The sequence below is a fragment of the Dermacentor andersoni genome, chromosome 6 (genome assembly GCF_023375885.2).
Source record: "Dermacentor andersoni chromosome 6, qqDerAnde1_hic_scaffold, whole genome shotgun sequence".
NCBI classification, from domain to species: Eukaryota; Metazoa; Arthropoda; class Arachnida; order Ixodida; family Ixodidae; genus Dermacentor; species Dermacentor andersoni.
In genome coordinates, this window is record NC_092819.1 from 144,835,517 (window position 1) to 144,850,407 (window position 14,891).

The 14,891-nt window shown below is 51.1% G+C and overlaps 1 protein-coding gene across 2 annotated transcripts in view; it reads left to right on the plus strand.

The window, feature by feature from the left end:
• Positions 1 to 14,891, plus strand: part of shn (zinc finger protein schnurri) — a 146,620-nt gene that overhangs the window by 95,314 nt on the left and 36,415 nt on the right. For both annotated transcript variants that reach the window (XM_050172214.2, XM_050172213.2), the window contains exon 2: positions 11,455 to 11,789. In XM_050172214.2, the coding sequence (XP_050028171.1) occupies positions 11,530 to 11,789 (260 nt within the window). In that variant the 5' untranslated portion in view covers positions 11,455 to 11,529. The remainder of the gene's footprint in view (positions 1 to 11,454; positions 11,790 to 14,891) is intronic.

The window sequence follows — 14,891 nt, forward strand, 5'->3', positions numbered from 1 at the left end:
TGCAAATGTCTTCAGACAATGATAAAAACAAATTTTAAGTGCGCGCAATGACGAATCAGAAACATAATTAGAGAAAGAGAAGAAAAAGAAAAAGGTTATCTTATACTACACCCTGTCGCAGGGTTTCAACACCGCCAGGTTTCCGTGTCAGCTGTACCGTGTGTTATGCGCTAATACAGAGTTTTAGCTTCTCCTTTTAAACGCATCACTATTCACGGTGTACCAGGCTACCGGTGACGTAGACACGAGCAGCCGCGTTGCATGGTGGCGCCTTCTGGCGCCGCAGATTTTATCCAGAAGGAAAGAAGGGAAGCAAGGCTATTATTTAACTGACCAAATATGTTCTAACTAGCTGCTGGTGTAAAGCGTCGGCAGCGACGCTGTCGCTAACATTGTTTTTTTTTTCTAAATTTGCTTCCACGAAGAAACAAGAACGTTTCTCAGGCGTCTTGGTTGTACAAAGCGTCCCACTATGGCGCTACAAGCGTTGCTACAGCCGTTCGCGTCTCCTGCAATCCGGTTTACCGAGAATGGTAATAGATTATGCGGGCATGCTAAACTTATCTAATCGATCCGGCTAATCCGGCGTAAATCAAACGCAGAAGTCACGTTAGATGTCTGGATCGGCCGATGAACTACCGCGGAAAGCACTATTATTGCAATTACACAAAATGGTAAATTTCTTGCGGGCAAGCAAACTGTCAATTTAACGCGTTGAATGAGAAAACAGCGTCTTCTGCTTGCACCGCTAAACTGAAGCATGCTACGAAAACGATTTGTCGCCTCGCGGCATAACATGTGTCATGATCAACCACAGATCCGAGGCAGTTATCATTCTTGCTACCGTGCCTGCAGACAAAAGAACATTAATTAGCTGTACATTCCTGCTGCTTAAAGCATTAGTAAGACTAGTGCCGGAGCAGAAAGCTATAAACGAACAAAACCAAATGAAGTTCATTAACGTAGTACATCACTATAGTTTATTAAAGCGCCTGCCTAAACAAAGCACGCTGCGTGATTTCAAACGCCAGCAAAATATTGAAAGGAATGTTCTGCTCGCCGGGAATAAAGAAGTCCCGAGTCAAGTGTTTCGAACAGATTGGTACAGTATCAGTCGTCACCTTTTTCCCAATGCGAAGTTTCTTACCCAAGTCGCCCTCCGATGCGCGTCGTCTGCTCCTTTCGCGAAGAGATGAAATCATACATTGCTGTCCTTCCACCGCGATGACGCGCGCATAATGGTACACAAGTCTTTCGACATCCGTTCTTTTTTCTTTTTTCATTTTCGGGCTTGTACGCGGCGGCATCACGAAGATTTGAAAACTACGAGTCATTCAGCGCATGCCGCGATAGGAGGCCCTCTTTCGCTTCAAGCTTCAACCTGGATGGGCTGTTTCTCGGCGCGGGCGCTAGGGGGCGAGCATTTAGTTGGAGCCGCCAATGGTTCCTGCAGCCGGGGAGCCGCGTGCATGTAGCGGCCACACCCTGGTGCCTTCAGTGGTCTGAGCGAAACGGACAGTAAACTTGCAGCTACGAAAGCCGACGGTTTTTCGCGATCTCATTTCGATTTCGGAGACCCCATTAGGGTGGGACGTCTGTAGCGTCGCTCATCATCGCGCCAGCGTTGCGGGGCGCCTGGCAACTGCCGGGGTGCTGTTTCTCCTGCGCAACAGCACTTCCCTCGCGTGCATATGTGTCGCGCTAACGCGTCGCCCTGCGTATTGCTGAGCACCCTTCGAATAGCTTTAGCGCAACGCGACGTGTTGCTATGGCTTTGAAGAAACTACTAATTTAGTCAGTTGCAGCTTAAGAATACAGTGGCAAATGCACTCCTGTCCTACTTTACAAGAATGTCGCATTACGTGTCGCATTCTTTGGCGCACCACAATGCCACAACGTTTGCATGTAGCGCACTTTGCCTCGCCTGAAACAACCTGAAACAAACCGAAACCTGTTTCAGGCGATTTGCATTCCGCCGTTGAGTGGAAGGGAGCGCGCGGCGGCAGCCGTCTCTCTCCCTCAGTGCGACACGCCAGTGTTTATAAGCACCGCGCGAAACGACTTATACCGCGTATACCGCCTCGAGCTACCCTCCCCATGTCGCTTCAGTGCGATACGCTTTCATAGCGCGTATTGCCGCCGTTTATATGACTACGATGCGCTGAGAAAGCGATGCCCTGCCCCACGTGTCGCATTCACACAGAAGCCACTATGGAGAAGTTGTATGCACGCTCCGGCGAGTTATGTTCGCCAATTTCGGTGACGTCATAGCGGACGCGAATATATCCCCGTTTCTCGGAAACTGCGCCATGGAGCGTGGAGTCACAGAGGGCAAGTGCTGTGCATGTCTGTGAGCGATGCTTGCGATTCTTGCAGCAAGCATTCTCTTCATTAAGCAATGTTTTCCCTCTTTTCCGTAGCGTCGATCGTCATCAGTTCCGCACATAGCTGGTTCCTCGATTTTCCTTTTCTTTTCTTTTTTTCTTTTTTGTCTTTCCTTTTTGTCTTTTTTCTTTTTTCGTTTGTTCTTGCTCGCACGCGCGCACCTGTTCAACCGCGCGACCGTTTCGTTGCGGCAGCTGTGCAAATTGCGCAACCCTGTAAAACAGCAAAATAGGGCCGATATACCACCGTTTCGACAGGCCCGTTTAGTTGTATTGGTTTATGGAATGCGCGCGCAATCGATCGCTTGCCGCGAGTTGCAGCACGTAGAGTGTGCCGCACGCTGAAGAACAGTTACGTTCCTCAAACTGCGGGGTTCCGGAACAATCGACGTCACCGTGACGTCACGAGCTGGGCGCGGAAGTTTCAACTGGCACGCGAAAATGCGGTCACGCGGTGGCTTATATAGAGGGCGGCCGAGATCGTGTAGTAAGACACGCTGTATAGACTGTCCCGCACATTGTATACCATTTTTCTGGCGGCACACATGCTATGACCGGTTTGTTACGTCACGTAGGCCTACCGACATTTTGAAACATACGTAAACCACAAACGTAGCATTATAAAAAAGAAACAAAAGAACAAGACTATTTTAGTTCTTGAACCGAAGTAGGAGGCTACATCAGAGGCTGCGGCAACTGAGTGACATAGTATTTAATAGGTCTGCGAGTATGTGGCATTCAAATGTCTCTGTGTATTTACGTGTGCTACCTGAAGCAATGCTAATCCAAGCTGACGGCAAGACAGGCCTGTGACGCGTTCGTGAGTTTGTTACCTCAATGACCGTTTCAATCGTCTCAAGAGAGCAGCTCCTGCTTGCTTGCTTTATATGTTTATTTTAATCGTTAGGTTCGGTCATTCTTTGGTCATAACAACGTGAATATAAGGGAGGTGGATTGGGTTGGAAGGATTATGAGGTTGTAGAGATTGTGAGCTAAGTCGTTCATGCGTACACCCGTGAGCAAAAGTACACGGACCAGAGATTGCGCAATAAAACTCATTTTCTTCTTTGTCTGTGAATGCAACCTGACATTAAATACTGCAGCCTAAACTTGTCATTCCGAATTTTCGACTGCACTCGTCAGTTTCCGTTTACGCGTGTTAATTACGAAGCAATACTGTTTTTACGGAGACCCCGTGGTCCGTATACTGTTGCTCACGGGTGCACATACAGGAGCACGCTTTCGAATAATGTTTTGTGAATGTCCGGACCAGGCTGAGGGCGTAGCCACAAGCGCAGCACTCCGTGGGCCTGAGTGTCCGTGGCACCATACCGTCGGTTCTGTCGTAGTCGAGGACAGGTCCGGAATGGGTGACTAAGATCAGCTTGTATAGCGAGGAAAGGAGAGCCGGAAGGGTCGAGAAGGTTAACGCGTGAGCGTCTGCGTCTTTAAGCGTTGTGCAGTAGTATAATTCGGACGCGTCGAACGCCGGACGCGTGCTTTCACGTCGATTGTGTATATTTCGCTCCGTTGTACCTGTCGTCGTTTCGACGCGTTAGTGCATTTGCGTACGTCGGCGTGTGTCTGAATCGTTTCAATGCGCGAGATGCCGCCAGCGGAGTGTGCATGCCGCCTGCAAGTCGCACCAATCCAAGGCAGTCGTGGCCGTGACGATCCTGTGCCTGTGTGTTACACTGCAAAGCTAGCCTTTCTTGCCTCCATATTGAGAACCGATCTCAACACGGCCGCCTAGGTAACGGCCGGACTTCGCTATATCGAGGTGAGACGATGGGTAGCGAAATTGCGCAACGCCATCCACTTCCCGTGGAGGCGGGAAAGAACGGAGCGGCTGCCCGTTCGACCCGAAGCGGGTTCCGGCATATCTGACGATGACGTAGTTTCCGTGAACGGGAAGTCTCCCGTAGACCTAGAAAAAAAAAAAAAAGAAAAGTATGTTAATTCGGTGAAGCCAACAGGCTCATCGTTGATTTACAGAGGGGTTGTCACGCTTCACCCACTTGGCGCGTCTTGGTTCCGGGGACGGCCCATTAATTAGCTGGTGCGTCTGTCAAACGGCCTTGGCGGTTAGCAGTGGCCGTGAGGAAGTGGCGTAGAGCGCCCTATTCCTGGATTTTCATGGTCCCAGCATTGGGGTCGGTGGCAGTGTGGCATCAATCAACTATTAATCACTCTATTCCGCAAACGTGTCTCGCCTTGGTGTCGCTGTTGGTCTGTCCGAGGGGAACGCATTGTTAGCTTTACGAAGCGATTCGTCGCAGTAGGGCAGGAGAGGCTGGAAGGTTCGCACGTTCGCACGTTGGCCGATCGTAACACGGCACAACCATAAAAGCTTGCACAGCGTAATCGCAGCCTGAGCGCCTGGAACGTGTTTGCAAAGCGCAGTTTACGTCGCGCTCTCGCCCTTCGTGTCACTTAGTTTAAACGCCGTAATTTAGCTATAGGTCATTGCCTGCTACATTTACGCGGAATTTCCACACGAACGTAAGCAAAGTCGCTTGTACACAGTCTACTGGTCCGGCACATCAAAGAGCAAACGCTCGAACTCGGCAACAGAAGTGATAATGGGATAAGTTCCAATTGTATACCACCCCAGCTACCAGCGTGAAACGGCCACACGCAATATGATGTGCTTCCTCGCACACAAGATTCACTCACCTGAAAAGCGCGGTCCGTCTCTCTCTCTCTCTCTCTCTCTCTCTCTCTCTCTCCCAGGCTGCTGCGCGCGCCTGCGGGCCCTGGTGGCCGCTGCTGCTCCCTTGTTCTCTCGTCGCGTAGGACGTCCGTGGTATAGTGCATTAGAAGGCTAGGCTTTTAGTTCACTGTATCGATGACATGCGGAATTGGCAGCGCAGGCTGCTGCTGCTGCTTGCTGGCTGGGGCAGCACGTACTGCTATGGTACATTACACGCAGCGAAAAACTCGGGACTGCTCAGCGGCGTTCAAATAGCCTTCGCAACTCAAAAGAAGTGCTTAAGTGTCCTAGAATTTTTTAGAGTGGTGATGTAGGCGAATCAGTGTTTCATTTGTAACAAGATAACCTGTTTCGAAAAGAGTAGAAAGGGAGGTTTATTGATGAACTAATAACAGTAACAGAGCAGGTGACCATAACTTGGAGAGCCGTGTACATTAATGCTTCGAGGCACAGCAAACAATTGTTCCGTCCGTCCGCACACCGTCGCTGGGCACCAGAAGTGGGGTCATTCAACAAAAACCGATACATCCCCCACACATACAAAACACGAAGACGTCAAATTTACTGCCTTATCGGCACACCTTAATTTTCTGACTGTACTTTCCCAACTTAACCCATGAGATTCTTCTATTCCTGCCGTGAGAGGAGTGACGTTAAAGTGGCAGCATTGGAAAGTCTACCTTCCTCTTCCTCACTACGAAAAATAAAACGCCCACTTCGATAAATACATGTTCATAGCTAGGGCAACCGTCGTTCTCGTTCAAACGCACTCTGCGGTGTTTGCCCAGGTATTTTGGGTGGAAGAAGCGCCCAGTGTATATCGCATTGAAAAGCCATTTCTTTGTTGACGTGCTACTTTTGATTTACGCTGGCTTACGTCAGTACACCAGGGGCTACACTGTTGGTCTCTTCTTTTCTTTCCTTTTCTTTTATATACATACGTCAGACGAACAGTTCTGCTTGATCGGTGCATGTGCAACGCAAAGCCATTAGTGAAGTCTCGGGCATTCCGAGTGTGGGAGAGAAAAAATAATAAAAGAAGAAGACGATTGATGAGAGTGACTCATTAAGAACGTAAGCTTTCCTTTATCTGGTACGAGAAGCTAGCTCCAAAGAGTTCACTTTCTTGAGATAACCCGAAGCGCAAGTTGCCTTTCCGCGGATAATTAAAGTTCGTTCAAACGTTCATTGACAGGAAAACAACACACGCGCTACACTATACGGATACGGCCCATGAGAATGATAATAATCGTTGCGAGAATAAGATAGAGCCATTGACAACATCAACAGGTCTAACTGCCAGTGGCGTAGCTAGGTCGTCTGGCACCCGGGGCCCGTAGGTCTTCTGTCAATGCCCCCCCCCACCCCCCCCCCCCCCGGGAGTAGTCGAAGAAGTCGAGGATATCAACAATTTCCGGGTGCCTTCAGACGTATATGACACCCCGCCCACTGGCTCCTTGCACCAGGGGCCCACGGCCCCCCCCCCCCCCTCCACCCCCCCGTTGCTACGCCACTGCTAACTGCGCGCTAAACAGAGGTGCGCTTTACCGTATTATAGCAATGCGCTATAATGCGGATATCCTACATGACTACGTATACGTAGCTTCGTGCCCTCTGTCATATTGCCGTCTGCCACGTTGCCGCAGCCCCATGGGCGTCTTGCGCTGGAGTTTGAGGTATAGTAGCGGCGCCTGGTGGCGGCGCGGCAAACGACATCTGGGTCGTACCAGCTTGGGTCGTATTGAGCCCTGGCTGTGGCGAAGCACGTTTCTAGGCCGAGTTTTGCGTCGATTCGCACTTTTTTCTGCCCTGTTGCGAGTGCGAAAAGGCTCGTCACTTCTCACAGACCACGTCGACCACGCTGCGAGCTGGCCGCAGCCTATAGTTTAACGAAAACGGACTCTCCGTGTGCCGTGGGTCGTAATGCTGGAAGCAGAAGGAATCGGCGACGCCGATCCGGAGGGACCTAGCTCAGCATCGAAAAAGCGTCACCGTCGATACTGCTGCGTCGTGGGCTGCCATGAACAAGAAGGCCTGAATCCCAACATCCGATTCTATCGTTTCCCTTCAAGGCCTCACGAAGCAGAGCGTCGGGCGCGCTGTATAACTGCAGTTCGTCGCGCTGGGTAAGCGAAACTTCGCGCCATGCTGACTGCTTCACCTGTCTTGAAGCTTGCTTGATTATAGATCTGCGTTCTAAAATTCGGTCTTTTGCACCTACAGTCCCGACGGCAGACCGACATAGCAGCAGGCATGGCTGGTGATTCACGATTCGAAACCCGGCCACAGCGACAATTAACAATTCGACCGGTGCGAAGTGGTGAACTGCCCAGGTGTGTGCAAATGACCACAAATGGCCGGGTTGATTCGGTGACAATTCACTATCCCACTACGAGCAGCACAGGTTAGAGAGTTAAATGTGCTCATACTTGACCTCAAGCGAGCATGTTGAGGCAACGCAGCAAGATAGTATTGATTACAGCAGATCGATTTTCGAGCGTTGTCATTAAAAGCTACATCAAGCGAGCAGCGCACGAGCTCGCGCTGCAGCGCGATTCGCACGTACGTGCGAGCTCATATGCATTCCATCAGTTATTACCAGTTACTAAAAGGGACAGATGGTCGCTACTACAACGCCGGCATAACTACTTGTTTAGCGGCATGCAGCCAACAAAGATTGCAGGAGACCCGCCGTTTCGCGGCATGTCGAAAGACCGCTGCCGTCGCGGCGCGTACGATCGTGCGCTCGAGCAGTTCCGCACACATGATGTCTGCTTAGCGCTGCTGTGGATTCACTTATAGCAAGCATTTCCTCGCGTTTGTGCGCGAGGAAATGCTTGCTATAAGAATCTAGCAGCGTGCAAACCTTACCTGAAGTTCCACTTCGTACGTGACTCGCTTCACTTGCGATTGACACCGCGCTAAAACTTCGCCGCTTAATTCTTGAACGGCATACACGTATTCGACACTGCATAATTTCTTCTCTTTACGCTGCGTGCCACTCCTGAAAAAATCTTCGGCGCCCGATATTCGCTGCAGGCCGTGATACAACACAACCGAAAGTGGCGGGTCCATATTGTAAACGTGCGTTCCGAAGCAGACGACCGAGCTTGGTACGACCCATTTTAGGACAGAGGGCGCTTTTTAGCACCTTTTTCGCAGCGCCCCCTGGGCAATGCAAGAGCCCCATAGACGGCAATTCGTAGTGAACGTATGTCGGGCGTATGTTGTGCTTATGAGCGTATATTCCTTTTTTTTTTCCCCTTTGGTCTCTCTTTCTCGCTCGCTGTCTCTTAAACACACACACGCACGAACGCACTCACACACATAGGGCAGGGCCTAGGTCGAGAAAAACAGCTTTGACTGTTATTTTTCTCCGCTGTCCATAATGCGCTTGCTTTCTCTTTTTTTTTCTATTTTTTTGGGGGGGGGGGGGTATTTTTAATCGAGTTGTTTTCGTGTTCGCTTCGTCGCCGCCAATGTCGTCCGATCTGTGCGCCGGCGCCTGTGGCGTGCGTGTCTGTGCGCGTTCGTGCGCGCGCTTTCTCTCGCGCGTGTGTGTGTTCGTAGCCTGTTGTCGCCGGCGCGACGCGAGCGCAGCTGCTGGCGAGCGCCAGCGGGACGACACGTATGCACCTCGCAGATGCTTGTCGCCCGACGAACGAATGTCCCCGTCGCGCACCTCTCCCCCATTTGCGCTTCTTCTACCGCTACGGCTGTCTCCTCCTCCTCCTCCTCCATCCGTTGCTTTCGCTAAGCACCGCAACGTCTACAGCGTCCCACAGTTGAAGGCCCCCTCGTGTAAGAGACGAGCGAGCAGCGCAGTAGGGCAGGTCCCGCCTTGAGTAGTGTTAATTCGACAGCGTTGCCAATATCCGTTGATATCCGTTGACAGCTGTGACCCGTTAATACGGTGACACGTGAATCCATGGCTTGCGCGAATTTTTCCTTTCTTTTTCTTATTCGTTGTGAAGGTTTGTTTCCTGTGAGCCGAAATGTCCGCGGCAACCACTGTTGGGGGCTATCGCGAGTCCCGATGCATCGTCGGCAAGCCAGCAGGCGGCAGCCATAGCCTTCGCATTTCTCCTCAACTCGAATTTTCCCACAGGGTGTCGTTGGCCTTGAAGTCGGCGAGAAGTGTGAAGATCGAAAGCGCTGTTCACTATACTGCGAACAAAGCTACGGCCTTTTGAACCAAACGTTCCGGGAAGTTATGCAAGCGTATATACAGGCTCGTTGTGTCTGTCATGGTACGTTCTGCGATGCCCTCGTGCCTTGACATTTGTTTGTTTGCGCGTTATATAAAGCTGCTAATGAGCTACGAGACTGTTTCCGGTAGTGACGGAGCCAGGAATTCTTTTAAGGGTTTTGGGCACGCACTCGAGCGCGTGAAAGGGGAGGAGGCAGGTGGTTTCCACACCTCCGGTTTCCGTCACCCTGTGAGCCGGCTCACAGGGTGACGTGCGCGTCCGTAGATTACAGCGAACAACCAGAGCTTGATGAGGCGCGGGAACAGAAGGGGATGTCCTGTTCGAACATCCGTTGAGGAACGCGGGAGACATTGTAATGTGTACGTGTCGGCCGGTAAACTACCGGTAGAGTAGGTGCACGCGCCCGCTCTCCAGCGTGACGTATCGATGCTTGGAAAAGACTTAGGCGATATATTGACCCTTTTCACGGCGGTCCCGTAAGCGCCGCCATGTTTGATAACGGGGTGACGCGCCCATTACTTGCCTCAGCTGCCTCCGTGTTTACAATGGACATGAGGCAGGCGCGCCTCTGCAAACCTCTAAAGCGTGCGGGCCTCACTGGTAGCACGTGGACGGCCTAAAGTCCCAGGGACCTTAGGACGCCTTGTCGCCGGTCTTCCGCCCTCTCTCTCTCTCCCCTCCAATGGGCTGCTCCCGCGATGCGCCGGCTGCATTGTTCCGCAGACGAAGCTAATTGTATAGCATTGGGTGCCCCGTGTGTGTACATACAGTTACGGCGAGTGTATCATGTTTCGTGCATCGATCACTTCTCCTTGCCGCGGCCCCATGCTGTGCTTCACGGCGGTGCCTTCGAGAAACCGCCGGCGCTGGGGAGCGCTCGGATACAATTTGGGGGCAAGAGGGTTTTCGGGAACCGGTGTAATGTATAGGAGTGAAGCCGCGCAGCATTGTAGCCGCATCGAATGCGGTCATGTGCCGAACCAAAACCTGAACATTGCGCTGTTTCCGAAGACAGGTGAAACCAGAGGCCACCGTTACACTATATGTATGTTCGAAGAAAGAGAGCAAGTGCCTAACAGAGCTCCCGCAGGGTAGTAGTTCTTGGTTTGCGCTTCCGCGGGGTCGAACTCTCTATGCTGATCGCCGATTTCCGCGATCTCCGGGAGAGTCTGTCCCAGTTGTCGCAGCTCTTGGGCGCCCTTTCCTACGGTGAGCGTCGGGTGCCTTCGGCGTCCTCGGCCTAACCGAGTGAACGAGTACAGCGAAGGATCAAAGAGCGAACGCGGAGCGCAGCGGAGAATGAAAGATAGCGACAGCGAAGAGAGCACGAGGAGGAAAGCGGAGGAGGAGGGTATGGCGAAAGCGTGAGAAAGGCATTGTGCCGCGCAAGACGAGCTCTGCGGCGACGATGCCTACGAGATGGCGCCAGCATAGCGCGCGTCGTCTGCTCACCGATGACGCCACTGATACCATACAGGGTGTTTCACTTGAGTTAAACTTTAGAAAATATGCAAATGCTACGCAGCTGGCCAGAACCAAAATGATGTTTGCCATCGCTTGGAGATACTCAAGTAATTGTTTGCATTCCATCTGGTTAGATAATTAGTCTTAATTAATTAATCATATTCTCAATTATTATAATTCAATGAAACGTGTCAATGAGAAAATTGTAGAGCAACATGAAAAACCCCCGATACAGCTTTCTGTTTCTCAATACGTGCTACATAAAAGTGCTTTCCGAGTGTGAAAGAAGCCTGCAAATATACATGCAAAATTGCCGTGCGACTGGCCGCTCGAGGCACCTTGAGCGTATTCGCGGGCTTCATACACGCTCCATAGAACACTATTATGTAGCACGTATTGAGAAACAGAAAGCTGTATCGGGAATTTTTCGTGATGAGCCATAAACCTTGCGTATTGTGTGGACGTCAAAACACAATTTGAATTGTCTTCCGAGCTGTATTTGCCCGTGAAATGCTTAAGCTTCCGAAACTTGCCGATATATGATCGAAGCTCTCTATGGATATGATGTACGTCTTCTTACAGTCCATTGCGTGTGTATTCCTATCTAATAGTAATATTAATAATAATAACTGTTTCATGCTGTACTTGCAATAAACTTCCCCTCTCATGTGCATCCACGCAGGCGGTGAATCGTCGTTCCCCGGTGGTGATCGTTGCCCCCCTGACCCGTGAAGAGGGGCTGGCAGGCGGCCGCGCCATGAACGGCCCCGAAGGGGGCGGTGGACCCGCCGCCCCCGTCGCCGGGGGGTTGCCGGGCCTCTCGCCGCCATGGGCGCCTCCGCGACATGCCGTGCCCAAGCGCAAGATGGCCGTGGTGCACGGCCCGCTGGTGCCGCGCAACGCGTCTCCGAGCCAAGAGCTTGGGCCGTGCGCCGACATGCTGCAGCAGGGCGGCCTGCTGGTCGCTGGAACCGTGGACCTGGCCTTGTCCGCCAGGGACCCGGTGGTCACGTCCAGGTGAGTCCCGCATAGACGGCGCACGCGTGCGGCAGGCACCATCACGGAGGATGGTGCCCAGTCGCCAAGGAAACGGCTGGAGGACGACACGTGCTGAAGATGTCAGTCACCGAGTAGGGTAAAAACTTAGCGTATTCGTACGAGGCTTGTGTTGTCTTGGCGCGGCGGGTATTACGTGGAGGTGCTGTGTGGGTTGATGAGGCGAATATTTATCCCGTTGTAATCAGACCGCGATGGTTGAGTCTCAGATGATGCCGAGCCTCAGGGTCACGTGTTGGGCCAATTTACTACAATGGAAAAAAAAAGTAACGCCATTTCACCTGAAAGACGAATCATATAGACTTCGATAGCAAATTATTAGGTAGCTGTATGAAGTAAAGTTAGTAGCTTCATCAGCCGCATAGTGGTCGCTTGCTGACTAACAAGCATTGTGTCACGCGCGCACAGGCAAACATGAACACATCCCTCTCGATGACTGTGGACATTCGTTGACAGTACGCTGGCATGATGAAGCGCAGCAGCAGCGGTTAGCGAGCGTTTCGTACTGCTGCTATAGCTTCAACGCGTCCCCGAAAAACTTGAGATTATGCGACATCGGACACTAGGCACGCGAGAACACAGTGCGCAAAAAAAGCCGCAAGTCATTTCAGCTTACAGAACCTTTGTACCCGTTGCAGATTGCCTTCAAGATAGGGGGCACGCACGGCTGCGCTCAGTTGCGCCAAACAGCAACAGTCTGGCTACAATAGGAGACGTGTGCTCACCCTTCCCCCCTCCACCTTCCCGCCTTTCACGCACAACACTGGGCGAGCGGGAGGACGGCGCACATCAAAAAACGTCCTCCTCTGCTCACCCTTTCACGCTTTCCCTCGCACCTACAGCGTACGACCACAGCCACAGCACATACCAGAACTTTGTACGGAACAGCATGGCGACGGCGGAAATTCGCCGAGAGTGTTCCTATAATTGTTATCGCAATAAAATGGTGTGACTTGCTCCATACAGTAGCCAACAACACGCATTTGGTTGAGTCCTCCTAGAATGCTTCGGCACATTTTTAAACTTTGGCTTGTCTGGTTCACCCTATGTAGGACGTGCAGCAGTGGCAGACATTCCTGTTGAGAGCCACAGGCAACGCTTTTATTGAGTGGCTGTTCCAAAGAATGCAGACAGTAGTAGGAAAGTTATTCATAGAAAATGCGCGCCAATTTACCGAATCAACAGAAGCTTGATGCAAGCTTCGGAAGCAATATCAGACGCATTTATCATGTCGTTGACACCAAATAGCGAGGTTGCCCTTCTGTATCACATGGAAATGTTTTGACCAGAAACTTTTTTTTTATGTGCTGAGTTATTACTGTTAGCAAAATTTACCTTCATAGATGTATGCGGCACAGTAGACGGCTTCAATTCTACCTTGCTCGCGATATCCAAGGCGCAAATTTTCACGAGTTACGCGGTTTGGGAAATCAAAGTCCAGTGTAGGCGTGACAGCTGCATGCAGCCCAAGCATCATCCACGAAGCACGGCTCATGCCTGTAACCTCGTGTACTCCGGAATGTTGCACGAAAAGAGCACGCGCGCGTGCAACAACGGCGTTCCTGCCATGACTACTTCCTGGTATCACAACCTCTGAGACTGCGTGCACCGGCAAGGTGCCAGCACGCGTAATCTCGGAGGCCATGCTGTACACACTAGCCATGACGGCATTCCCGAGAGGGCACTACTCTCGAACTTAGTTTAGAGTTACTGTATAAGCACATCCAGTAACTCTAACCTAGTTATCCTCTCGCGCTCTGAAGGTAATGCGTTTTTCGAGGGGAGGGGGGAGCAAAACTATGCAGTTTGTCGCTGATCCTGCGTTTATGAAGCAACGGAGATCGCTAGATGAAACATTTCTTAAACATTGACTTGCAGCGAAAACATTAAATGGGCACTTAGTTATCCCTGCGTGGATGAATGCAAAAGCATTGCGACCACCGCGCGATGCCTATACTCTGCATATGCTCTTTCAGTTGTCTTAATTTAAATTCGCCTTAACACCGAGTGTCGTGGGTTTGGGTGCCTTAATTAACTTCACCTTAAAGGGCCCCTCACCACGCCACTCAGCAAACTTTGGTTATACGCTGGAAGTTGTTACGTGTCCTCTAGGGAGCATTCTGCCAATAAATTTTTCAAATCGGCTTATTTATAGCCAAGATAGAAATATTTCAGTGCCGCGAACCCATGATTTCAGGAGGCGAGCTCCACTGCCAAGCCAGACACTCTCTGCATTCTCCAATACCGGACCTCGAGGATCGCGTGACGCGTACGTCACGGGCCCCAGCCTTCATTTTTTTTTTCTCCTCGCTTTTTCGTGGTGCGGCGCACTTCCGCTGACGGCGTCGCGCACGAGCTCTTGCGATTGTAACGTTTTGCGCAGCGCAAGATTTTGCACACTGTGCGCGAAGACACCTCTCTAGTGGTATAAGTCAGTGCTACACAAATATTGAGGCAGACACAAGCGGATTACAGAGCATGATCCCACGCTGGAACACGGTAGAAAATAACATAGTTTCGGTGTCCGCACGCGCGACTGCACAATGTGGGAACCAGCAGATGAAAAGGAAGTACATCTATCTCTCTTGCTGTGGTGCGAACTAAAATAAGGCGCAAACTAAAACAAAAACACACAGACATTAGGTTTGTGTGTCTTACTATTTCTCTAAGCTTTAATTTGTCTATTCAAGCAACATATTACACAAATAACACAACATAATGCGAATGTTACACAAATTACACATTATAATTCATCCGAGGTTAGTTTCTCGATTATTCACATATAAGCGCAATTGCTGTTGTAAGTTTTCGTTGAAGCTCCGCCCCCTTCGCGCGCTAAGCATAGCAGCGAAATATGGGACGCGAGGATGATGTCAATACAGGTGTCATGTGAGCGCTCTATTCGAATCACGAACCTCCCCGATACAGACGATGACGTCACTATGGTATTCACCATCAATGCCCGTCAAACGACCCGCCGTGTCTCCCACAGACGCTACCTGCCAGGGTTGCTCAGTGGCTACGGTGTTGGGTTGCTGAGCACGAGGTCGTGGGATCGAATCT